The sequence below is a fragment of the Megalobrama amblycephala genome, linkage group LG5 (genome assembly GCF_018812025.1).
Source record: "Megalobrama amblycephala isolate DHTTF-2021 linkage group LG5, ASM1881202v1, whole genome shotgun sequence".
Lineage (NCBI taxonomy): Eukaryota > Metazoa > Chordata > Actinopteri > Cypriniformes > Xenocyprididae > Megalobrama > Megalobrama amblycephala.
The window spans coordinates 8,229,724-8,256,810 of record NC_063048.1 but is presented as its reverse complement, the minus strand read 5'-3'; the positions used below and the strand labels follow the sequence as shown (position 1 = coordinate 8,256,810).

The window sequence follows — 27,087 nt, the reverse complement described above, 5'->3', positions numbered from 1 at the left end:
ATCCTCGAGTTTGACCCTTATTTTTCCGTTACCTTTCAACAGCGCTAAGCACATAGACTCCAAGGACGTAACACGACCATCTACGTCGGTAAGGGATTCCTCCGCATCTTTCAGCTTCTGTTCTTGCTCTAATAATGAGGTTTTCACTGCAGAGATAGATGATTTAAGCTCTGCAAGTATCTCAACTCTGAGCGCCGATACCTCAGATCTAATACCACCGAGGAGTTCTCTGATATCCTCCTGGCCTGCGACGGTCCCGTCTATACACTGCATATCGCCAACATCCTCAGTAATGTCAGCTGGTTTTTTTTGGATTATTTCTCTGCATGTTGTTCCGCTAAAGCTCTATTTTCAAACTGCGTCGTCTAATAAATGATAAACAAATCATTAACAATACGAAATGTGCGGAGCAGAAAACTTCTGGACTTCTCACACCACCATCTTAATGGAAGCCTCACATCTCCTCACTCTTGCATCTTCAATTCAGCAGCAGCAAGCCTGGGTCATGCCCCAGATTCCCCACTTTTCTCCTCCCTCCACTTAGCCACACACCGTGGCTGTCCCTGGCACCGTACCCCATCCAACAATGCCCGCCCCTCTCAGCGAATGCCTTCCATCCTAGCGTGAGGATGCAAGCTCAGCTGTCTCAGCCATTTCAACCCGCCGTCTCTCACCCTACCTCTTTTGTCTTTGGTCTACAGTTCAACCTAGCATGAGACCCAAACGTCCTATTTTTTTCCCCAGCTTCCCTCTTTTTATTACCACCCTGCTCCTCCCCAGGCTCCAGGGGCCAACCCGAGCGAGAGGCTGCCTCCGCTAACGGTGCAGGCCCAGGTGCCTCATTTTCCTCCTCAGTTTCCCTCTTTTCTAACCTCCTCATCCCTCCCCTGCTCCAGGAGCCGACCCGAGCGTGAGGCTGTCTCCGCTAACAGCCTCGGTCCTGGCCTTTCACTGTCCCACAAGCAAAACGCTGTTCACCCTGTCCACTGCAATGCTGATGCCAATCCCACCAAATGCTACAGCCTTGGAACCAAACCCTGTTACCAACAACATCAGAACACTCAGAAATTCAAGCTGTTGGCACCAAAGGTGGACCCATTCCCAACCCCAGTACCTTATTATTCAGAGCTGATATTCCCATAAACCACCCACTGAAAACACTCCTTCACACCTCTCTTAACTACATTCTTCAAGCTGCCTCTCCTAGAACCCCACAATCGTATTTGACTGCTTGGAGATGTTTTAAGTCGTTCCACCTCACACACAGTCTTTTTTTTCCCGATTTCTCTCTCCTCACTATTACTTCATTTATATCTTACCTAAACAGCATTAGGAAACTCCAAGCCAGCTCCATTAAGGGCTACCTAAGCGGAATCCAGTTTTTCCATAAACATATATTTGGCTCACCATCTTCCGAAATAGCCAATTCACAAACATTCCTTCTTATCAAAGGCTCTGGGTTCAGGCCAAATACTGAGCTCGGAGTACTCTCCTCGGACAGCATGCCAAATACACATACAATTACAAATACTATTTATTATCTGATTATCTGTAAGTGTGAACTTGTGAAATGAACATCAGAATAAAAGCATCTGTTGATTGTGTCTCATCAGCTCCTGTTATTCTGGATCCAAACACGGCTTATCCACATCTCGTCCTGTCTGATGATCTGACCAGAGTGAGATACAGCTGGATCAATCAACCTCTTCCTGATAATCCAGAGAGATTTGACTGTCATTTCTGTGTCCTGGGTTCAGAGGGTTTTAACTCAGGAACACACTGCTGGGATGTGGAGGTTAAAGAGAGTTCAGTCTGGATTCTTGGAGTAACTACAGCATCAAACCAGAGGAAGGGAGGTGTTTTCTTCAACACTGATGTCTGGTGTGTGTCGTACAGATGTACTGTAGGTTCTAGTTTTCGTGTCAAACAGAAGCGTGATCGTGTGAGAGTGAATCTGGACTATGACAGAGGAACGGTGTCATTCTCTGATCCTGTAACTAACACACATCTACACACATTCACACACACCTTCACTCACACACTCTTTCCATTCTTCTGGTGTTACAGTTCTCCCTCTCTCAGGATCTTACCAGTCAATAGTCAGTAATCGTTACTCCTGTAGGTCTGGATCTTCCTGCTTTCATCGTGTTTTATTTAATCCAGATCACATGAGTAAGAGTGCTGTTGTGTCTGTGATTGGGCCGTGATGATCACATGACTGATATCAGCACTACAGCAACACACACACTCTCATATTGCTTTAATACAACAGATCAATAAACAAAAAGTTTATTTAATTAGAGTTTAGAAGAAGATTAAAAAGCAATCAATTATTTTACAATTTTGGGATAATAACCATTTACCTGATTATTATTTCAGTGAAGTTTGTCACTTTGCTAATTTTCTATGGAAGTAAATTAATGCCAAATGTTTTTAAAATAAAAAGCTTGTTGAATTGCACTAATTGAAAAAAAAAAAGCATTACATTAGCTGTGCTTGCATTTTGATGCATTGTATTTTTAAAGCTTGCATTTTTATGGGCTGGAATTCAACATGGTCGTATATTTAAGCTGTGAATATTTCAATTCAAAATATTTCACACACATTTTCAGTATTAAAAATTCAGTAATTTATATTCACCTTTCAGATTTCACTTCCAAAATATTCATTCTGTTTAAAAATACAACCTATAATATTCGACTAGCAATTTTTGGTCCGTTTTATTTCGCTTTACAAATTCGCTTCCACAAATTCAGTGGTTCAAATTCGGCAGAAAATTCAACATTTCACATCCAAGAACTGCAGGAAAAGCAGTAGAGTACCGATGCATGATCTCCATCTGCTGTTAGTTGGCTTCACAAGCAGGTGCCGCTAGTGGCTGTTTACAAAGACCAGAGCAACTGCTAGTAAGTCATCATTCATTCATAAAAACAGATTTACAGAACTGGAGCAAGTGGTAAGTGAATGTGTGTTGATTATCAGGGCCAGTATAAATGCAGAAAAGCTGATAAAGACACAAAAGCTGCATTTATGTTTAATTCAAATTCAAATAGTATTCCTTACTATAAAAACACTAGTATGTTTACTTGATTTTAAAGCTGCTGTCCGCAGTTTTTCCTCTTTGTCGCCATCTCTGTTTGAAACATGCGATTGCAGTCATATGCGGAACAGTTATCTGTACGTGCGTTGTGCCTCGGCACAGCTCGTCATCGCGGATGAATCTAATGCTTGCTGTCAGTCACCGCACCGGTGTGGATACTGAACTTCAGAATCACAGATTCTACGTCTTGAAAGTATGACCAATATAAGAATTTTCATTGGAAAATATCATCTGAACAAGTAAGTAACATGTCTGCCACTTTTGTTTTGACCAACTGAGGAAAAAGCATTAGGCTTACAATAAATCACACTGCCAATGATGATTAAATCTAACGATCGCTTAGCTCGGATCACGCCAAACCGTGCAAATTATTATTACTGTTATATTGTTCTCAAATTGTTAATGTTAACAACATCAGCACTGTGTGACTGTGTATTTAGTGTGTATTAGCATTACCTGTAGATTTCAATTTCTGTAGCCACTCCACAGTCCAAAGTCTTTTGCTTTTTGACTATGGCTGAATCTCCAGCTGTTACTGATGATTGTCATTTGGACCTTTCTGGTTTACAATCCGCCATCAAAATGATAAGTTTAATTATTTCAGCTGCTGTGAGAAAAGGCTATAAATGTGCCGCTACTGCCAGCTTCCTCACAATATAACTGACTCGACAGGACTCCTTCCTTTGTTTACGGACGTGATGTAATGACACACAGAGGAACTGCTGCATGCTTGAATTTCCCACTGAAATCCGCCATGTCGCTCTTATTATAAAACATTATTACAAGCTTACTGTTGTGAATAGAGACAAGATAATTAGATAGTTTTGAACACTGGCTGGTTATGTACTTGTTCAAAAGTTGACTTTGGATCATTTTTAACCAAAAAAAGTTGCGGACTGCAGCTTTAACCAAAATGTTGACTTTATTACAAATTTGTAATTGTTGCTGAAATTTTAGAACAGATAGTTCCCATAACTAATGTAATTTGATTAAAATTACAAAAAATTTTCAAGACATGCCAAGACATCCCTCCACACAGTGCAGAATCACACGGACTGAGGATTCAACGTTATGTTTGCAGAGTGGATCTACTTCGGTGAAATAAAAGTAAAAGCTATTCTTGCTGTCTATTAATGGCTTGTTTACTCAGAAAACCCAAGTTAAGATCAATTAGTTTGATGTTGATTTTCCTAAAAAAGTTTTTTTTTTTTTTTTTTTTTTTTTTTTTACTTACCATGATGGTGATTCATGTTCCCTTTGGTTGGGCACTTGGAACTTTGTTAAAGATTTTATAATTCTCTCCATTTTGGTGCAACCATGCATCAAGAAATCATTGTTTGTGGTTTCAAAGGAAGATAAATAATGAAAAGATAATTTTTAAGAGATGATCTGATTTCTAACTGAATGTTGTTTAGTTAGATGTTTAATTTTCGTATTCAGTAGTAATGTTTTAAAATATTTGTGCAACACTATGTTATCAACATCTTGTTAAACTTTTAATGAGTATCTGTAACAGTAGCTTACAGCTGACCACTTGAGCAAACCATGCAAACCATAACAATGGTGACAATAAAATTTTATTTAAAGTAAATTAAGTACTCTCTACAGTTCTTCTTTTAGTTAGTAGTACTCTCGTGTAAGTGAACTATACTAACAAAGCTTTTGTCAGTACAACATACTATTCTTCTTTCACTTTACTTGAAGAAAATGTGGAAACCGATTGCACATAGTTTTTTAAGTCTACGTAGCATAAAATGGCAGATTAAAGCCATGTTGAGAATAATAGTATTTAAGATGTTTGCAGAACACAATATAACACTGTTAGTTAAATGGAATTTCTTGTGTAATCTTACTATTAAATCTTAAGTAAGATTAGTAAATATTCTAGAGTATGTTAACTAGAAGTTGACATTAAACTAACTTGATATTTATTACTGATATTTAAATATTTATTGATATTTATTTACTTAATTTACTTGGGAAGAGTTAGATTTCTTTACTTTTAATAGATTATTAACTTAACTTCAGTTTTCCCTTTAAGTTTGCGTTGCAAAAATAAGGCAATCGGTTTCCAAACATTTTTTAAGTAAACTGAACTTGTTCTACATAAGCAGCTTTCTCTCCAGTGAACGAGATTATAACGTTATTCCCCGATGCTGATGTACAGAACAAACGTTAAGTTTGAGGTAGACATATATTTCTTTCTGTTCTTTAGTTTCCTTAACTTTATATCACCACACTGTGTTGTAGGCTAATACTAGGGATTCCCTCATACATCATAGGATTCCCCTGCCATCAGGACGTATAAAACTCTTAAGAGAAGTGGGGATACTCTTAATTTAGGCCCCCATTTTTTTTTTTTTTAAGCGGCCCAGCAACGGATGAACACCTGTGTTATAAACAGTGACATGTAAGACCAGTCTTGCATATTTATTTAACTCCAAATGGGCCAGCAGTATTTGCACATTGTCACTTAACTTCTGCTGCTTGACTTGAAGAATCATTATGAAATTAATATTAGCCACAGAAGAGGTGCAAATTTTAAAATCAATACGGGCCCACAGACCTTAGGAAGAGACAACTAGCCTACATAATTATGAATATTGAGTAAACTATTATTATTCCTTATTATTCCTTATTATTCCTTAGTCCATCCACATGAAAATTGGACAACTATTCTCTCTCCTTGCAGTAGTCTGCGCCACTGATTTACAACAGTGTAGGCCAGAGTGTGCCACCATTATAAGTTTAAGGAGCATTTTGCAAATATTACTAGTGCTACCCAAACCTAATTTGTGACCTTTGATTACAAAACCATAATTCGCACAGGTATATTTGTAGCAATAGCCAACAATACATTGTATTGGTCAAAATTATCCATTTTTCTTTTATGCCAAAATTCATTAGAATATTAAGTAAAGATCATGTTCCATGAAGATTTTGTAAATTTTCCGTAAATATATATTAAAAAAATATTTTTGTGAGTGGATATGCATTGCTAAGGACTTCATTTGGACTACTTTAAAGGTTTTTTTGCACCCTCAGATTCCAGATTTTCAAATAGTTGTATCTCGGCCAAATATTGTCCTTTCCTAACAAACCATACATCAATGGAAAGCTTATATATTCAGCATTCAGGTGTTGTAAATGTAAATTGTTGTAAATTGTTGTAAATCTCAATTTTTAAAAAATGTACCCTTATGACTGGTTTTATGGTCCGGGGTCACATTTATGAATATAATACATATTCAAGATGAGGCAAGCATGTGTTTCAGTCAGAGATGAGTTTGTTTTTAGCACACATTAACCCTTTCATGCATGAATTATGATAACCTCTGTCAGGATTTTTTTCCTACATGTTTTTATTGCTCTTAGGGCATGAAAAACAAGATTTGAAATGTAATATTTTTTCACATATTTTTCAAAGAGATTTCCAGATGTCTTGAGTGGACAGCATTTTGTCAGTCTGTTTTTCCAGTCCCGTTTAGTTGGTGTTGTTTATTGCCTTTCTAAAATGCAGCACCAAACTAAACAATCTCTTCTTTACAGGTGTCAGGACCATTCTGGCAGACACTGAGAAGAGAATTCAGGCTTTGGGGTCCAAGTGCTTTAGGAAGCTGTTTTGCATTACTTATTTTGGACATAAGACAAACAAAGTTGTGCAGAGCAGAATGAATACCTTTGTCTACCCTCAGGAGTTGCTTCTTAACTGTGAAATGACTTCTGTGAAAACACGATATGTGATGTCCTGATGGGTCAAGCACGTGGTACGACATGGTATTTTTTTAAATTTTTGGATGATGATGATTATGATCAAAACAAAACAAAATAACTCTTATCTGCTCTCCTGAAGGTTCATATTTTCCATTACAAACATGGCATGTGGTAACATGTTGGTAGGTGCTTTGTAAGAGCTTTCAGCTTTGGGAATGAAAGGGTTGCTTGAAATATGTTGCATGTTAGTTTATGAACATTAGTCCAAATGGTTTGCCAGCTCAGATTTTAAGAAAGTCTTCATCAAGAAATAAAATTTGTCTCATGATCTGAGTATGTGTGAAAATAATAATAAGGATGGTTTCTCCCTCTCAGCTGATGGTGCATATGTGGCAGAAACAGCTTTGAGAATAAATGATCTAATTTGAAAATGCAACGACATTGACATTTTACAAACCAAGTCATAAACAAGTACAAAAACATGGATGTCATATTCATTTTCATGGATTTCAGTTTGATTCTCATTATTTCATATTTCCTTAGTTCTTATGTTGCCATCTGTCATTGATTGTAAAGTTCATTCATTCATTCAGTCATTTATTCTCCTCTTTCATCATCAGTTGATGATGTAAATATTGCCCCTCTATTCAGTTTTCTCATTGTCATTGTCATTTTTTTTTTTTTTTTTTTAATAAAGCACATGCCGAAGTTTTGATCTGCTTCATCAACCTCATCTTCATTCTCAGCCAGAACCTTACAAGGGGAGATTTTTACATCATTTCTGGTGAGTGCTTCAAGGTTTAGGCTAGATTTGGCTATTCTTACATCTGAATGACAGTAGGGTTAACAACCAAGAAATCACTAAATCAATGTTTGTCATCTTTCTAAATAAAAAAATAGAAATAAAACATAGATATTCTTATCTCAGTCTCAAATAGAACATATTCCTGATACACTTTGCGTTTTCGTTCCTATTTTGTCACTGACAATAAAATAGAAAAGTTTATCTTTTAATAATTCAGTGTACAAGTGGGATATTACATAGTGATTGTACAGTCACATTCGTTCGTAAAAAAAAAAAAAAAAAAAAAAAAAAAAAACAGCACAAAAGACCTCATATCTTAGTGTCATGTTTTGATTGGTCAAGTCGCATGAGGGATGTGCATTCACAAGAATTTCCAGATAAAAAGACAAATATTTTTCACTTCCATTTGGAGTGACTCTCAGGTTAGGTTGTTTGTGTGTCTTTAACAGACTCTGTGTTCATAATAATAATAATAATAATAATAATAACAACAAATGAGTAATTGAAGTATTTAAAGTTTTCTGAATTAGTCAACATCAGCTGGAAAGAAAATGAGTTAAAGAGGTGAGTACATTTACAATTATACATTGCATGTATCCTATATGAATTCATTATATATATTTATTTTAAAATATCAAGTCTTTGTATTTTCATAGAACCTCTGATTTCAAAAGAAGATTGCATTAAATCATTTGGTAAGACCTATTCAGTCATTTCACTTCTGTGTCATCCCCAAAAAAAAGTTTTGCAAATTCTTCGTTTTGGTTCTGGGAACGATAAGATTTATTTATTTATTTTTTTTATGTTAGCTGAACTTGTTTTCAAAGGTATGATGTTCCTAAAACGATCTTTGAACTTTTTGATTAACAACTCAACATTCTAGGAATGTTGATTAACATTCCAAGAACATAAAAATGTCCAGTTTCCTAAAATGTTAATAGAATGTAAGGTTAGCATGATGTTCCTGAAACATTCTGACAAACATCCTCATGTGTATGTGTGCACTCAGTTAACAAATTGTTGTTCTATGAACGTTTTCCAAACATTCTGTTTTGGTTATGGGAATGTTAAAATGTCCAGTTCTCTTGAGGTTAGAGGAACTTAGAAGGTTACACTCAATAAAAATGTGAACCAAACTTAAGGTTTATGTATTTGGATTGCAAATAAATTTTCCATCCATTTGGATTACATAGTTTTAACATAAACAAATGAATAAACTAAATGTGAATCTAAATCTAAATCTGATAGGATTTCAGCTATCGGACTGGATCAAATCTTGAAAATGGGTTGTTTAAAAGGAAAAAAAAAAAAATCAGATTAGATCACATAATCCAATCTTGGTTTTGATCTGGATAAAATCGGTTTGAGCTGTTCAAAAAAAAAATTTCCAAAAAATCTGGATTATACTGATCCCATCAGAAGGGTGGGTTTCAGGAACAAAATTCTTTGTGAGCGAAAGCAAAGTTTCTCCTGTGAACACTATGCAGAAATTTTCTGAGAGAACGCAAAATCATTAAATTTCCTTTCTATATTCCTTCTATCATCATGTCCCTTTAGGGACTCCTTAGAGCACTAGTAATCCAGATTTGGTAATCTGAAAAAGTGTGTATCTGGATCAGGGTGATCCAATCCAATTTTGCTTTGAAAAACCAGCACAAAAGTAAGAGGGATTACCTGATCCTGGATAGCAAAAGATCGGATTTCCAAATCCAGATCATTCTGATCCAGATTAAACTTTTTGAACAACTGGCCCCATAGTGTTAAAATAACACAGAAGAAGTGTTAGAGTTAGTTAGATACTTAGGTGGTTAATTAAGTGATGATTGTTTGATTATTGAAGACACCTGATGATAACGAGAAATAAAGAGATAAAGAGAAACACAAGAACTACCACTGACTTACAGCCACATCCTTAAGCTGAGTTCAGACTGCATGATTTTAGCCACGATTTTGGCTCGCTGACAGGTTTTGAGAAATTGCCGACAAATGCTCGAAATCACAGGCAAATTGGAGCTTGTTCACGTGAGTGACAATCACGCAGTGTGAACGAGCAAAGACGCAATCTGAGAGAATGGCCGACGAGTCGCCGACGCCCGTGAGATATTTGGCATGCTAAATATCTGGACCTGTCGGTGTTTGAATCCTGTTGTGTGAAAAGTGTTCTGACTGAAAACTACATCGGCGATGACCGACAGCCAATGAAAGAGCAAAATAGACGGCAGCGGGGAGTTCAGGGAGGAGTTATAGCACATTGAAAAGTTATGTATTGACCTCCAACTCTCGTTGCAGAACACACACATCCTTGTTCCTCGTGTCTCCCCAACCATTTCCTCCTCCATATTCTTCTTTTCTTTTTCTTGTTTTCGCTGCAAATCAGCGCACAGGCAATTCGTATTGCAAGCTTCTTGCGGGCTACCGTTTTTAATAATAATCCCAGTCTCACGTGAGAACTCCGGTCTTGCACGTGTGATAATGCGTTGTTTCCTTGTCACTTCTCCTGTGTGTTTGGTTGTGAAACGTAGTTTGCGTGCCAGACAGAGTTGTCGGCGATTCTTCCTATTGTAAAGTCATGCAGTGTGAAACCTTCTGTCGCAAATCCATCGTGCAGTTTGAACACAGCAGCGACTGAATGCTGGCCAAGATAGTCATGCAGTGTGAAAAGAACAGTGACCCGACTACTTTGAAAATCATGCAGTCTGAACGCTGCTTTAGATTAAATCAACTGAGAAGACATTAAATGTCTCTTATTACAAAGACTGACTTTATTTCTGTAATTCGTAGTTCTTTTCGAAATCAACAGGTAGATGTTGATGTTTTATTGAAAATGTTTGGTGTGTTTCCTTTAGTTTAGTTTCCTTTAGTTTTCAGCATATATCACAATAATGGTGACATGTTTCATGCCGCAATGCATGCTGGGAGTATATGTGAGGAATAATTGACGACGGGCCATTGAATTCTCCTCGGGTGTGCATTATTTTCTAAGAATTCAATGGCCCGGAGTCAATTATTCCGCTTATACTACAGTTACCACACCTCAAGACACTGTTTTGATGGTGTATTTCAAGACATTTGTCAGGTTTTTGTCCTTAAAACACTTTTGTGTGTGTGACTAATTTCTTACGCATCTCATCCTAAGCCTCCGTTACTAATTGTACAAGTAATTTCAGAACTAGTAATGGTGGCTTGAGCCTTGATAGCAGAATAATACCGTTGATACAGTTATTAACGCACTTGTGACAGAGGGAGAGAGCATATGCGAATTAGCAAGTGTCTGTGCCTCTCTCACAGCAGCAGTGTCTCTACTAATAGCGAAAACGAAACTATAAGTTTATCTACCTCAAGAATCACACAGTTATTACCTTGCTGGTGAGGCATTTTACTGATTAATTCGTCAGAGCAGCGCTGACCAAATGTTTCTGTGCGAGAGAGGATGCGCTTTCAGGACACAATGTTTGAATGGACTGTTATTGCTGCTTCCATAGACATCAGTGTATATTTCAATGAATGTTGCATCGCAACATGTGACACCACAGGATATCGAGTAGGCCGACAGCTCCAGATTTTTAGCATGCTAGATATTTGTCTGGCATCTGCGAGGTGTCGCGATGTTTCAGCGAGCCTCTTTGATGCGTTGTTGAGTCGTTCACACATAAAGATTGCCGAGCGCAGATCACTCGCTGATTTTCCCCTGATCACAGCCCGACCTGTCGGCGAGCTCGTTAACTTGCAAATCAGGCTTAAATCAGGCTTAAAATCCTGCAGTGTAAACTTGGCATTAATCAAACAGACTTGATTTGGATCATCAGCTAATAGTAGAGACTCCAAGACTTGTAATGGGTGTGAGAGATACAAAATATGCAGTGTTGGAGGGCCTCCAAGAACGTGGTTGGGAACCACTGGTGTAAACCATAACACCTGATTGCTTTTGTTTATAGTATCCGTTGAAACAAATGATGTGCTTCCATTAACACTGTTACAAAGACCACAAACTTACAGAAAAAAACAAGAGCAACTGCCCAACTAAAGTAAACACCAATCACCGTAATGGCAACCAAACATTTTCAATAAAACATTAACATCTAAACCTGTTAATCCTCAAAAAGAACTGTAGACGAATTACAGAAAAAAATCACTCTGGTTTGTAATAAGAGACATTTAATGTCTTTTCTGTTGATTTAATCTAAGGTTGTGGCTGGAAGTCAGTTGTAGTTCTTGTGTTACTCTTTCCTTCAGTGATTCTGCTTGTCATCAGGTGTCATCATGCTTGCATTCTCAGAAAATGAAACACAACAACTACAACTCACTTAAAGCCACACAGCCTGAAATGTAGAAGAAAATAAGAAGAAGACAATAAATCTCTCAAGATCACAGCAGAGGAGGATTAAACAACTCCAAAAAGAGCATTACCAGCTTCCCTTATTACTAACCAGTTTGACTTTATTTCTGTCATACATCTACAGAAGTTCTTTTTGAGAATTAACAGAGGGTTAGATCAGTGTTTCCCAACCTTTTTCTTGCCACAGCACAGTTTTGATAAGTAAACAATCCCACGGCACATCAACACTAAAATAAAATTACACAAACATTTGATAATTTTCCATGGCACAGTGGTTGGGAAACACTGGATTAGATGTTTATGTTTTATTAAATATTTTAGGTCACAATTATGGTGATCAGTTTTTCCTTTAGTTGGGTTTCCTCTTGTTTTTTTGCATTTGTGGTTTTTGTAACAGTGTTTACCAAAACACGTAATTTGTTGCAAAGAAAGACAGAAACAAAGATGATCAGTTGATATAGTTTTTAGCATCATAAAGTAAAATAGTTTACTAATCTCAAAAGTGGATATTCATTATTAATAGATTATATTTACCAGCAATACTTTCTTGCAACAGATTAGGGCTGGGCGATATATCGCATGCGATTGTCACGCGCATTTCGTCAGTAAAGCCGGTTCCCTGATTGCCGCTAAATCGCCATCACATGCTTTCAGATGGAGCGGCATTTAATAGACAGAGCCGTAGATCACTGATAAGCCACGCAATATCGCGTTCATTATCGAAGGCGATTCATCTGCGATATGAATGCGATATTGCGTGGCTTATCAGTGATCTACGGCTCTGTCTATTAAATGCCGCTCCATCTGAAAGCAGGTGATGGCGATTTAGCGGCAATCAGGGAACCGGCTTTACTGACGAAATGCGCGTGACAATCGCATGAGATATATCGCCCAGCCCTACAACAGATCAGTCATTCTAAATTTTGATTTTTAAATACATTATGTGAATAAATCTTGAGACACACACATACATCAAGAAGAATGCCAAATCTCAACAATGGTGACATGCTTCATGCCGCAATGCATGCTGGGAGCCACCTTAGTATAAAACTCATGACTCCCAGCATGTATTGTCACCATTGTTGAGACTGATATGCTGATTCTTGATGTCTTTGTGTGCCAGAATTTTTTGTATACATCTAGACGTGAAGCAGAGGGGTCTTCTATCAGCCTGAAGGGGTTTATTCTGAGATAACAACCGGCTGGATGTACATTATCCCTTCTTATTACACGGCTACTTGCCACATAAGTAAATAATTAAGCACGAAATATTGATCTGAGTTGAAATATTTTATTAGCTCTTTAGAGCACTAGCAGTTGCTAGCATGGCAAGTTCAAACTAGACGGACACAGACATTTAAATGATGGTATAGTCACACCACTTATTAACAGTGTTGGGGGTAACGAGTTACAAAGTAACGGATTACAGTAACGATATTACTTTTTTGGGTAACGAAGTAAAGTAACGCATTACACTAATAATATTGGTAACTACACTACTTTATTAGACTATAGGAACGCGCTTTCCTTCGTTACCCAAGCCGTGTTTGCCTGTGTGTAAAGTTTTGTCTGTTTAAGTGGTGCGTGCATGCGTGTGCCTGTATGTGTGCCGTTGCCATAGAGATCGATTTGACGTAGCTGCTGGAGCTGGAAATGGAGATGGAGACAGGGGGTTTCAGCAGGCCCGGCGCCACGAGGGGGCAAAAGGGGGCATATTGCCCCCTCAGATCTGATTTGTGCCCCCTCAGTTTCAATTTGTCTCCTTTCACCCGATCGATTTTAACTTTTTTAACGTGTACGATAACACCGGTGTGATGAGAACGTTCAATACGCTAAATTCAAACCTGCTTTCCCGCTGCTGGCGCTGAGCCAGAGACTGGCGCGCTCTGTGCTTTTCATATTTCACAAATACGTTTTCAACCACATGTTTATTTGAGGTTTCAGATGTTTGAATGAGGACTAAGCTATATATAAAAAAGACATTTATAGTTTGTTAAATGCAGATTCCATACACTCATATGGAAGCTGCTATAATCCTTTAAATTATAATTTGACGAAGTTGTTTATTCATATCAGATACAATGCGTATGAAACAAAGTTTACTCTCTCATCCCAGTTCACCAGCCACTTACGTTTATTTCAGGAAAAATTTATGAATTTATGTAATGTAAACAGATACAGATACCGACAGATACTCTGTTTTATCAACTAACATGATCATTATAGGTGTTTAAACAAAACGCATTCACTTCCACATATATGACAATCGGAAAATATCATATAATTCATGATATAGCCTAGTTAACAAGTGTGAATATTTTTAAAAGGAAAAACAAAATAAACGCGATACCTGTAGCTTGGCTGCATGACGCGTCGCCAGAATGAATGTAAATAATGTTCTAAAAAAACAGGGTTTCCCAAACGGGGGTTCGCAAGGGAATTGCAAGTTGATGACAAGCAATTAATTAAATTATAATTAAATCATTACAAATCAAATAAATAGACTAAATAATATTCAAATAAAAAATTTGGTTTTGTTAATTTGGTTAACAAAACTTAATATTTTATTTCTTTATTTTGCATGTGACCATTCAGTTACAGAACTGAACGCGTCTGCTCAATTCAAAGTGGGCTGAACGAGAGTCGCACCTAACTTTGCCCATTTCGCCTCACCTTTGACTGAGCGCCTATTTAAGCGAATTTGTCATTGATTGTATTGTTTTGTTGTTGTTGTTTTTTTTATTAAGAATAATAATAAACTCATCATTAATGAACCCATCATTAAAATGCATTCACGGTCGTTCATAACCGTGCGTGTCCACTGGCGCGGTGCCGTTATGAATGCCCATGCGGCCGTGAGCATTATACTTTCACTTTTGAATTAGCGATTCAAAGCCTGTGTTTTGAAACTTGTGTGTTGACACCATTTTAAAATGACCCCACCATAGCCTTCTTTATTTCTGTTGTTTACGGTGAGGCATATTTCTTTGTGCAGACGGGGTTATTGTTCTTTCATATGGTTCAATATTTATACAATAAACTCTATGCAGAAAGATTAAGTGATGATAGGGCTATGATGTTTGTCCATGTATCTACACGGTAAATTAAGAAAAAGTAAAGTAATAAGTAGTGAAGTTACTTTTCAAATGCAGTAACTAGTAAAGTAATCTCATTACAATTTACAGAAGTAACTAGTAACTAGTAACTAATTACATTTTTTGAGTAACTACCCCAACACTGCTTATTAAACAGCATTTTGCCACATAAATAATTATGGGGATAAGAGATATTGATCTGAGATCATACCTGTTTTTAATCTTATAATCCAACAGTGTGCAAAACAATAGTCGCAAAATGGCAGCAGCTGCATTTGTGTGAAACACGAGAGAGAGTCTGTGATACCGGATGACAATTAAATAACTGTATACAAAATATTGATTTGGCTGAGTTTGAATATTTCATTAGCTCAGCAAATGCAAAATTTGATGAAGAAAAGCCGTTCCTAGCAAGCATATAGCGCTGCTGACTTCAGTAACCCGGATGAGCCTGTGTTATCTGTTTTCAGCGGTTGTTATCTGGTGATAACATACTGCTGGATGACACGATTGACCAATCAGAATCAAGTACATAGAGCTGTGTAATAAAATCTGTTAACAACCACTATTGGTCAAGTATAAGATTAGCCAATTATTCTACTTTATGATGCTGAAAATTATATCATATGATCATCATTTTTGTTTCTTTGCAACAAATTATGTGTTCTGTTAAACACTGTTACAAAAACCATAACTCACATAAAAAGCCAAGAGTCAAACTGCTCAACTAAAGGAACCCCCGATTACCGTAATTGTAATGAGGCGGGACACGAGGTGAGATCCATGTGCAAGCTTTTATTAAACAGTGTTCGTAGTCAGACAGGCAATGGTAGAACAACAGCAGACAGGTATGGCAGAGAGCAGGCAGAATCGTAATCGGAGAACAGGCAATAAATCAGGGCAGGCAGATAACAATCACAAGTCCAAGACAGAGCAGATAATCCAAAGGGCAGGCAGCAGAGAATCGTACACGGGAAACAGACAGGATTAGTAACAGGCAGACAAACAAGATACTAACTAACGCTCAGAGTTGCAACCAGAGTAAACAAGACCTCGCAACATGTGTGAGGATGTGAGCGGTTTAAATAGTCCAGATAATGTGCTGCAGCTGGGTGTGGTGATTTTTGATTGGTGGAGTGAGTGCAGGTGATAGCCAGGGAGGATTATGGGAAATGGAGTCCAGGAATGACTAGGAACGTGACAGAAATGATGACCAAATATTTTCAATAAAACATCAACATCTAAACCTCTCTTGAAGGATTAGTTCACTTCAGAATGAAAATTCCCTGATAATTTACTCACCCCCCTGGCATCCAAGATGTTTTCTTTTCTTTCTTCCTTCAGTTCAAAAGAAATTTAGGTTTTGCAGGAAAACATTCCAGGATGACTTATCATTTTGCTAGATAAGACCCTTATTCCTCATCTGGAACTTCAATCCGTTAAATCCCAGTGAACTACACAATATGGAGAAACATCCTGGAATGTTTTCCTCAGAAATGTCTTTTCGACTGAAGAAAGAAAGATGTAAACATCTTGGATGAGTCACAGTGATTCTGCCTAAACTTCAACAAACACTAGTGCAAAACACCACCAAACACTCAACTAACTGATTTTCATTTTTACTAGGTATTTAACTAACTATAAAAATTACTGTGGGAGTTTATAAGAAATAAATGCTGATGTGCTTCAAAATGGCTCTTCCTGTTCCTCTGATCTTTCTGCTCATGATTCACGGTAAGTCTCTTTTACAATACAGAAACTCTATAGATTTTGCATACTGAATTTTTTATGTACAAGCTGCTGCTACTTTTGTTCAGTAGGAATTCTGTGTTTCAGGGGTTTCTAGTGCTGACTGGGGTGTGAGTTACAAACCTTTACACATCTGTGCACTAAATAACTCATCAGTGATAATGAGCTGCACTTTTACATACCCTACTGGACATCAGATCTCGAAAGTGTTCTGGACTAAAGACACTGTAAGGGGTAAAGAGCCTCCAGATCTGTCTGAGGACCCTGAATACAGTCAGAGGCTTCAGTATCTGGGAGATAAACAGCAGAACTGCACAATGAGACTGAGTCATGTGACACAGAAGGATTCAAACAAGTACTATTTCAGATTTATCACTAATAAATTTGATGGTAAATGGATTGGCACTCCAGGAGTGACTCTTACTGTCACAGATGACTTTGGTGAGGTTTCTCTCTTCTTCCGTGCATTATGTTGAATAATAATCAGTGTATGACAGCAGCACTAGATATAATGTGTGTGTTGTGTTCAGATCTTCAGGTGGAGTCTCCTGAGAGAGTGACAGAGGGAGATTCAGTCCGTCTGACATGTAAAAGCAGCTGCACTCTGACTGACAGAGCAACATTCATCTGGTACAGAAACTCACAGCCATTAACTGAGAGAAGAGACAGAAACAATGAACTCCTGCTGCAGTCAGTCAGACGAAAGGATGCAGGCAGATATAGCTGTGCTGTACACGGACACAATCACACCTCTCCTGCTGTTCAGCTCAATGTCATGTGTGAGTACAGATTCATTTGTTCTTTTTATAAACTGGAGATCATTTAAGGATTTTTTTCCCCCTTTTTAGATCCACCCAGGAGCATCTCAGTGTCCATCAGTCCATCTGGTGAAATAGTGTCAGGAGATTCAGTGACTCTGAACTGCAGCAGTGATTCAAACCCTCCTGCAGAAATCAGCTGGTTTAAGGGAGAAACTTTTGTAAGAGCTGGAAGAATCTACAGCATCTCAAAGATCAGCTCTGATGACAGTGGAGAATACAAGTGCAAGTCCATCAATGAACATGGAGAGAAATACTCTGATGCTGTGACTTTAAACGTCATGTGTGAGTTAATGATCATCTGCACATTGTTCACAAATCCAAGTTCATTTTCTAATATTTATTGTGAACTGTCATTTTTGTCTGTTTTAGATCCACCCAGGAGCGTCTCAGTGTCCATCAGTCCATCTGGTGAAATAGTGTCAGGAGATTCAGTGACTCTGAACTGCAGCAGTGATTCAAACCCTGCTGCTCTGAAATTCAGATGGTTTAAAGGAGGAATGTCTGTAGGATCTGGAAGAATCTACAGCATCTCAAAGATCAGCCCTGATGACAGTGGAGAATACAAGTGCAGATCCAGAAATGAACATGGAGAGAAAAACTCTGATACTGTGACTTTAAACGTCATGTGTGAGTTAATGATCATCTGCACATTGTTCACAAATATTGTTCATTTTCTAATATTTATTGCGAGCTGTCATTTTTGCCTGTGTTAGATCCTCCCAGGAACATCTCAGTGTCTATAAACAAATCTGGTGAAATAGTGTCAGGAGATTCAGTGACTCTGAACTGCAGCAGTGATTCAAACCCACCAGCAGAAATCAGCTGGTATAAAGGAGGAACGTCTGTATCTGGAAGAATCTACAGCATCTCAAAGATCAGCTCTGATGACAGTGGACAATACAAGTGCAAGTCCATCAATAAACATGGAGAGAAATATTCTGATGCTGTGACTTTAAACGTCATGTGTGAGTTAATGATCATCTGCACATTGTTCACAAATCCAAGTTCATTTTCTAATATTTATTGTGAACTGTCATTTTTGTCTATTATTAGACCCTCCCAGGAACGTCTCAGTGTTGATAAAGAGATCTGGTGAAATAATGCCAGGAGATTCAGTGACTCTGATCTGCAGCAGTGATTCAAACCCTCCTGCTCTGAACTTCAGATGGTTTAAGGAGAATGAAAGCTCAGCTGTTGGATCTAGACAGAGTTTCAGTGCACTACAGAGTGGACGCTTCTACTGTCAGGCTCACAATCAACATGGATCTCAGAGATCAGACGCTGTAACTGTCACAGGTGAAGCTTTTATTAACACACTCCTGTATCTTCACATCATTCATCAGTTTGGAGAGATCATGATGGTTTCCTCTTTCAGTTCATCATGGTGCTGGTAGGAATGTGATTGAGAACACAGCGGCATCTGGAGGATTCATTGTAATCATAATCATCATGTTCATCATAATCATCATCATCATCATCTTCTTTATATTGTGAGCTCTGTTTAAAAAAAAGTTCATTTTTTGGTCTGATGTCGAAGACAATGTTTGATTTATGTTTGATTATCAGACCATTTCTTAAAAATTAATATACATAGTTTGTATTAATTTGATAGTTGTCCATATGCTGTTAATGTCTGTCATTATAACAGAAAGAAACAAAGGAGTGTTAAAACTGAAGATCCTACAGCGAAACAGGTAAATCATTCAGACACATGACTTTACAGATGCAGATAATCAATCGATCAGCTGTTATCAGTATTTCAGACTGTAACTGTACAAATAGATGGGAAACTAACATTATCAAAGTCTTTATCTACACAATGTGTAAAAACTTTCATAATCTAAAATTTTCCTCCCTTTAGATCAGGGGTGTCCAAACTCAGTCCTGGAGGGCCACTGTCCTGCAGAGTTTAGCTCGAGCTTGCCTCAACACACCTGCCTGGAAGTTTCTAGTATGCCTAGTATAATCTTGATTAGCTGTTCAGGTGTGTTTAATTGGGGTTGGAGCTAAACTTTGCAGGACAGTAGCTCTCAGGAGCAGGATTGGAACCCCTGCTTTAAATGAATATTAAACTCTGTCAAGCGCCCTCATGTAGTGTGACCCATGGAGAAAAAAAATAAACCCCTAATGCTGCCTTCATGTGCAATCAGAAATTTCCTACTTCCTACTTCTAAAGCCTTCACACACTCTCGGAATGATCGTAAATACGAGTTTCCTAGGTAAAAATTGCACATGAATGCTCTCCCAATTAGAAACTTGAATGCGATATGCTCGTAATCACGACTTGAGAAGTGGGAATTATCAAATTTCCGATAGCACGTGAAGTATAAGCATAAGAGCTTGTCACATTAAAGTGCTTTGTTGTCCGAAAGAACAGGAATCATGGAGGACACTGGGTTTATTATTGGCTATTTATTGGAAGAATCTTCTTAAAGTCACAATGATATATAGTGTCCCATTCATTGACAATCATATAAACATACAGCATGCTTCCCAATGGTATACAACTTGAGAAGGTGTTCATGTGTAATTAGGGGCCAAGCACCGAAGGTGCGGAGGCACCTATTGTATCCGTTGGTGTTCTTTTTTTTATTTCTTCTTCTTCTTCTTCTTCTTCTTCTTCTTCTTCTTCTTCTTCTTCTTCCACTCTGAAAGTCTATGAGAGCCCATAGAACCACTTGCGGGAAAGTTGTGAAATTTGGCACACAGTTAGAGGACAGACTGACCTTTGTCCATAGCAAATTTGGAGTCTCTAACTCAATCCCTCTAGCGCCACCAGCTGTCCAAATTTGCACTTATGTTTATGCTAATAACTTTTGAACCGTAAGGGCTAGAAACAAGACGAATCGAATGCACCATATGACGTCATTTTCTGTCATGAAAATTTTTCCGCCATTTTGAATTTTCTGGAAAAACCTACTTTTTCGAACTCCTCCTAGGCCGTTACTCCGATTTTCACGAAAATTGAACCAGATCATCTTAAGACCATGCCGACAAAAAGTTATGGAATTCAAGCTGATTCCTCAAACCGTTTTCCAAAAACACATGATCGAATTGTACATAGTGCTTGCGAAAATAGAAGTAAGGCTGTATCTCCGCAATGCTTTATCTTATTCAGACCAAACTTGGTACATGTCATCACAAGCATGACCTGAGGCATCATGCAGTGTTTGGGCGCAGTGTCACCTGCTGGTGCGGAGATATGAAAAATGGATATTTTTGCTTATAACTTCTGATGGGTTTGTCCAAAAATCATAAATTTGGTCTCGTTGGATTTGGGGAATCGTGTCATCTTCAGACAATGCTGACAAAAAGTTATGGATTTCAAGTTGATAAGTCAAACCGTTTTCGTATACCGGAGCAATGAATTTGAGGCATGATGCAAAACACACTCTTGAAGCTGTATCTCTGCAATGCTTTGACATATTGACACCAAACTTTGCGGTTGCCCCGTAATTGCTGCTTGCAGCTATATTTTGTAATTGTAACTCAAATTTGTGATAATTCCAATAGCTATAAATGCAGCATTATTCTTCCATGGTTTAAAGGGTTAGTTCACCAAAAAATGAAAAATCTGTCATTAATTACTCACCCTCATGCCGTTCCACACACGTAAAACCTTCGTTCATCTTCGGAACACAAAAAAAGATATTTTTGATCAAATCCAATGGCTCAGTGAGGCCTCCATTGACAACAAGTTAATTTACACTTTCAGCACCCAGAAAGCTACTAAAAACATATTTAAATCAGTTCATGAGACTACAGTGGTTTTACTTTAATATTATAGCAATATCTAGTGATGGCTGATTTCAAAACACTGCTTTGAATCTTTTAAGATTTTAAGATAATTTGTGTCCCGAAGATAAACTAAGGTCTTAGAACGACATGAGGGTGAGCAATTAATGAGAGAATTTTCATTTTTGGGTGAACTAACCCTTTAATTCTAATTTCCAATATATTTAATATATTTTGATGCAGACTGGTTGCTTAATCATTTGATAATCATTAGCATTCACATCAGCAGTGTATTGTATTTTAAATACTGATTCTGTTCCTTTCTTCCTCTGCTGTACAATTATATTTCTGTATTTTACATCAGTACATTGATCTGATATCTTCTGATGTGGTACTTGATCTGAAAAGTTTGAGAAAACTGCTCTAGACTGATGTATGTCTTTTCTGGTATTTCAGAATAATCTCCATTCTGACGCATCACAGAGAGTTTCAGTCCATGACGAGCCTCTTTCTGAACCGGATTCAGCCAATGACGCTCCGTATGACAGTGTGAAACCAAACAGATTTGGAGGAAAAACTCCCGAATCTAGAGACACTGAGGAGGACCAGTACACAACTGCCCAACATCTCAGAAAGGAAGAGAAGAAAAGACTGGAAGAGACTGAATGTCAGAATGACGATATAAGAGTTCATCTGCCTGAGGCTGCCGTTTAGGTGAGGAAGAACAATTTAACCAGCACCATCTTAACCTGCACCAAATTAACCAGCACAGATCATATAATCTGCACAGATTACATAATCTGAGATGTAACATTATTTCTTTATGTTCTGTGTTTTCAGACGATCAACTGTTGAAAATGTGAAAGAAACATCAGTGATCTACAGCAGCAAATAAGTGAGTGTCGTAAAGCCTGGACTGCTGGGAAATGGAGGACTGGATAGTTGTGAAATAATTTATCCATCTGTTCAGATCACAACCATAAGATATAAACATGTTCATCACCCACATTGAGACTCATTTGTTCTCTTTGAACTTTTGTGAGAGAATGACAGTCTCTTATTTGTTTTATGTTTGTTTTGTGTATATTTTTTAATTTGACTCATTTTAAGTTTGTTTGCGTTTAATCTGTTAGTACTATAGACCCAGATAGCAAGCAACCATCAAAACAACATTAAATCTGTGTTAATGTGTCAATGTTAACTGCACTGAATCAACATCACTTTTGCACCCACAAAAGAATGAATGCTTGATGTTAAAAAGAGTTATAAGCACAATATATCCTGAAAAGGAACTCGGTGCAGCACTCACGCTGACACACCGCCAAAGTGTGTGCACAGAAACCTGAAACTCTCAGAAAGAGATTGTGAATTAGGGACGTGCTTGATGTTAAAGTGTTATTAAGCACAATAAGTAGGGGTGGGGGATAATCTGGTAGACACGATTAGCTGGTAGAAATTTGTCAACCGGTAGAGATTTTGGGCTATCATTTCTGTCATGGTTACACTCACGTGAGGTTGCTATGCTGCGCGGTCATGAAAGCTTATAATTTGCATGAGTTTTTAAGCATTACGGTTAAAAAAACAAGTGGTTTTAAACTGTTGAAGTGCAATTTGCAGCGAAAGACAACTCATTTCAGCATATGCACGCACTCTCTGAGAGACACGCAATGCGCAAGGACTGAACTGAGTGCTTTTTGCCACCTAATTGAGCTTGAACGGTTAAATACACATACCTAGGTGTCAAAGTGACCATGTTTTTGGAAGTAAACTGAGCCATTTATGTCTTAGGTGAAGGTACAGTTGAGAAAGACAAGGCTTGAGTATAATGGATCGGTGCAGTCAGTCTTAAAGGGACAGCATCCAAATTTACTTTCTGTCATTATTAATGCTAAACAAACAACAACAACAAAAGAGAGAGAAAATCTCTCACTGCTTGCTTTTTGTAACTTTAATAAAAATAAAATGTATGTTTAATTTACACTGTAAAGACTATGCATTGTTTTTATACTTTTGATTACTTTATACATTTTACGTAGTATTTCTAGGGCTTGAAGTGTTTTTTTCTTCGGGTAGGTCTATTTCATTTGTGTCTTTGTTCTATTGTTTGTTTTCTTTGCTCTTTCTTTATCACTGTTTATTTGTCTTCAGTAAACTTGAGAGTTTTTTAGGCTAGTATTCATTTTTTAAATGATAGTGAAATTGGTGATATTGTGATATAGTGAAATTGAATACAAGTTATGATATACTGAATACAAGTTCTGAACTATTGAGTACAAGTTATGTTTATGTGGTACATTTTCTTTAAATCCATTATAAAATTGTTAAATGTTATTTTTCTAATATTGCTAAATAGTGTCTAATTTACTATTTGTGCTTTATGTAAAACAAAAGTGTTATGTGCATTTATTGAATTAATTATTTTCATTTCGCATACCTGCATACCGTGATGTGCCATCACTGCAGCGTTCTTCTTTAATTTTTCTTTATTCATCTTTATTATACTTCTTTTCTGGTAACTGCAAATCAAGATACAAAACACTTTTATGTAAATATAAACACTGTGTAATGCGATAGTGATGATTTAAGTGTGTTTAAAGCTGTTCATTTTACTATACTGATAGTGTGTCATGAGTTTAGCAGGCTTGAGCACATGGTTAGCACGGGTGCCTCACGATTAGCGCGATAGCCGCTACATGTGATAAATGGTCAGCATGTCGATGTTATTTGAGTGTATAAAAGTTCATGATGTTGTTTCAGATTTATGAGTTATCTTAAACTTGCACATTTAGGTAATTTAACCCCCTTGTATCTAAGTTGTGCATCTTAATTAATAATTTATGTGTCTTTATGTTGTATGAAATACATCAGATACAAAGGATTGAATAGCGTTTAAAAATTAGCATGTGGTTAATATCCATTCCCAGCTATATTGTTGTATCGTCAGTTTAGTTATTTTATTCCATTGTTGAGAGTAAATATGAATTAATATGTTATATATGTTTTGGTGCTTATGTGTACATTCCGAACATTCTATTCTTTTTGCAAAGAACATAAGATTTGAGTGTCACTGTGCTAGTTGTCAATGCCACAAATGTATTTTTAGGACTAGAGCATGTGAACTAAGTTTGTTAAATAACCTGTTGATCATATTTTCTTAATTTTTCTATTGTGATGGAAAGTGTTTGAAATCATTATTCAGTCATTACTGTGAAAAAGTGGCGTGTTGATACTGTAATGTACTGAGCTTAATGTGCATATGCTTTCATTATTCATTCAGAGTAAATACGCCATCAAGGAAGCCATCACTGCAGCGCTCTTCTTTAATTTTTCTTTATTCATCTTAATTATACTTCTTTTCAGGAGTACTACAATATGAATTATGAAATTTCAGTTTCATTGAAAATATCTGGTCAGTTTGTGGTTTTTGTAACAGTGTTTACCAAAACACATAATTTGTTGCAATGAAACCCTAAAACAAAGATGATCAGGTGATATGCTTTTCAGCATCATAAAGTAAAATAATTCATTAATCTTATCCCGGACCAAAAGTGGTTATTTGTTATTAATAGATTATATTCACCAACAATACTTTCTTTCAACAGATCAGACATTCTGAATTTTGATTTTTTAAAATACATTAGGGTAAGTTGAACCACAGGAACACTTAAGCATACACACACTCATAGATGTGCGTACGCACACTTCATAAATGAAGCCCTAGATATCTGCACAACTTATCAATATTCAAATGCATTAAGTGTTTTATTTGATTTATTAATGTATTGTATTAGAAGTTTCCTCTGCATGTTTTACTTTGTATGTTTTTACAATGCTTCGATTAACCTGCTTAACCTTCAAGCCATTTAAGTATGTAGTGTATTTACTGGAATACAGCACTAGTAGGACCTTTAGTGCTTGATCTGTGAATTACTGTTCATTGATGGGACCCTATGGACAGGTTATACACTATACTGCCAAAAGTTTTGGGACACCTGCCTTTACATGCACATGAACTTTTATGACATCCCATTCTTAATCAATAGGGTTTAATACGGAGTTGGCCCACTCTTTGCAACTATAACAGCCTCAACTCTTCTGGGAAGGCTTTCCACAAGGTTTTGGAGTGTGTTTATGGGAATTTTTGACCATTCTTCTAGAAGTGCATTTGTGAAGTCAGGCAGTGATGTTATCAAGAAGGCCTGACACTCTCCGCTCTAATTCATCCCAAAGGTGTTCTATCAGGTTGGTGCAGGCCAGTCAAGTTCCTCCACACCAAACTCGCTCATCCATGTCTTCATGGATCTTGCTTTGTGCACTGATGTGCAGTCATGTTGGAACAGGAAGGGCCATCCCCAAACTGTTCCCACAAAGTTGGGAGCATGAAATTGTCCAAAATATCTTGGTATGCTGAAGCATTAAGAGTTCCTTTCACTGGAACTAAGGGTTCAAGCCCAACCCCTGAAAATCAACCCCACACCATAATCCCCCTCTACCAAACTTTATACTTGGCACAATGCAGTCAGGCAAGTACTGTTCTCCTGGCAACCGCCAAATCCAGACTCATCCATTGGATTGCCAGACAGAGAAGCGTGATTGGTCACTCCAGAGAACACGTCTCCACTGCTCTAGAGTCCAGTGGCGTGTGCTTTACACCACTACATCCGACGTTTTGCATTGCACTTGGTGATGTAAGGCTTGGATGCAGCTGCTCGGCCATGGAAACCCATTCCATGAAGCTCTCTACACACTGTTCTTGAGCTAATCTGAAGGCTATACAAGGTTTAGAGGTCTGTAGCTACTGACTCTGCAGAAAGTTGGCGACTTTTGCGTACTATGCGCCTCAGCATGGGCTGACCCCGCTCTGTGATTTTACGTGGCCTACCACTTTATGATACCACTAACAAGTTAAATACAGAAGGCGGTCTAAATATTTTAAATTCGTAACTTGTTAAATATGGATATTTTTTTAAACAAACGCATCACTTCACTTCAGAAGGCCTTTATTAACCCCTCTGAGCTATGTGGAGTACACGTTTATGATGGATGGATGTAGATGGAGGCACTTTCTTCAGCTTCATACTTGTTGGTATTACTCACTGCCATTATAAAGCTCGGATGCGTCAGGATATTTATTAATATCTTCAATTGTGTTCACCAGAAAGAAGAAAGTCATATACACCTATGGCTTGAGGGGTGAGTAAATCTTGGGGTAATTTTCATTTGAAAGTGAACTAATCCATTAAAGGATTAATCCACTTTTAAATAAAATGTTCCTGATAATTTACTCACCCCCATGTCATCCAAGATGTTCATGTCCTTCTTTCTTCAGTCGAGAAGAAATTAAATTATTATGAGAAATTTAATTTGAAAGTGGACTAATCCTTTAACATTGTGTGCTTTCAGTATGTGTTGCATGAGTATGGCTTAATGTATCTTACATGACTTTGCTGCCCCCCTGGAGGGAGTGTACTTCTGTGCAGGGTTTGTATAGTTGTTTTTGCAGCACAAGAGAGCACAAAGTGTGCTATTATTCATGCTCATTCGATTTCTGTTACAATCTTTCTAACCAGAAGGTTCTCTCTGAGGAGGCATTGCTATGAAGAATGCAAAGTAGTGCCTTCATCAGACTAGCCAGCTGACTAAACCTGGTCTCCGTCTCACTTTTCCCTACAAGGCCCCAGAATCTGTCCACTCTCTCTTCCTGGGTTAACTCTTTGCTGTCTGTGACCTGG

General features: G+C 37.5%; 2 protein-coding genes across 6 annotated transcripts in view; both read left to right on the top strand.

Moving 5' to 3' along the window:
• The window catches only part of LOC125268393 (zinc-binding protein A33-like), a 31,265-nt gene extending 28,792 nt beyond the window's left edge, over window positions 1-2,473 (top strand). Inside the window, exon 6 of the mRNA XM_048190563.1 lies at window positions 1,614-2,473. Within this exon, the coding sequence (XP_048046520.1) occupies window positions 1,614-2,107 (494 nt within the window). The 3' untranslated portion in view covers window positions 2,108-2,473. The remainder of the gene's footprint in view (window positions 1-1,613) is intronic.
• Window positions 2,474-7,619: 5,146 nt separating this feature from the next.
• LOC125268392 (B-cell receptor CD22-like) lies at window positions 7,620-24,653 on the top strand. 5 transcript variants are annotated; one of them, XM_048190558.1, is made up of 13 exons: window positions 7,620-8,183; window positions 8,276-8,314; window positions 16,677-16,784; window positions 16,887-17,240; window positions 17,330-17,578; window positions 17,648-17,902; window positions 17,990-18,247; window positions 18,334-18,585; window positions 18,674-18,916; window positions 18,996-19,110; window positions 19,269-19,314; window positions 21,812-22,069; window positions 22,196-24,653. In XM_048190558.1, the coding sequence occupies exons 3-12, from the start codon at window positions 16,724-16,726 to the stop codon at window positions 22,067-22,069; spliced, it is 2,091 nt and encodes a 696-aa protein (XP_048046515.1). In that variant the 5' UTR covers window positions 7,620-8,183; window positions 8,276-8,314; window positions 16,677-16,723; the 3' UTR covers window positions 22,196-24,653. The 5 variants fall into 5 exon arrangements, with proteins under 5 accessions (XP_048046515.1, XP_048046516.1, XP_048046518.1 ...); XM_048190560.1 differs by having other exon boundaries at window positions 7,623-8,183; window positions 16,887-17,231; XM_048190559.1 differs by lacking the exon at window positions 8,276-8,314.
• The last annotated feature ends 2,434 nt before the right edge of the window (window positions 24,654-27,087 follow it).

Coding starts and splice junctions, on each gene's coding strand:
- LOC125268392 (XM_048190559.1), top strand. CDS start 16,724: ATGCTGATGTGCTTCAAAATGGCTCTTCCTGTTCCTCTGATCTTTCTG. Junction 17,903..17,989: donor TGTGACTTTAAACGTCATGT/GTGAGTTAATGA, acceptor TGTCTGTTTTAG/ATCCACCCAGGAGCGTCTCA. Junction 18,248..18,333: donor TGTGACTTTAAACGTCATGT/GTGAGTTAATGA, acceptor TGCCTGTGTTAG/ATCCTCCCAGGAACATCTCA.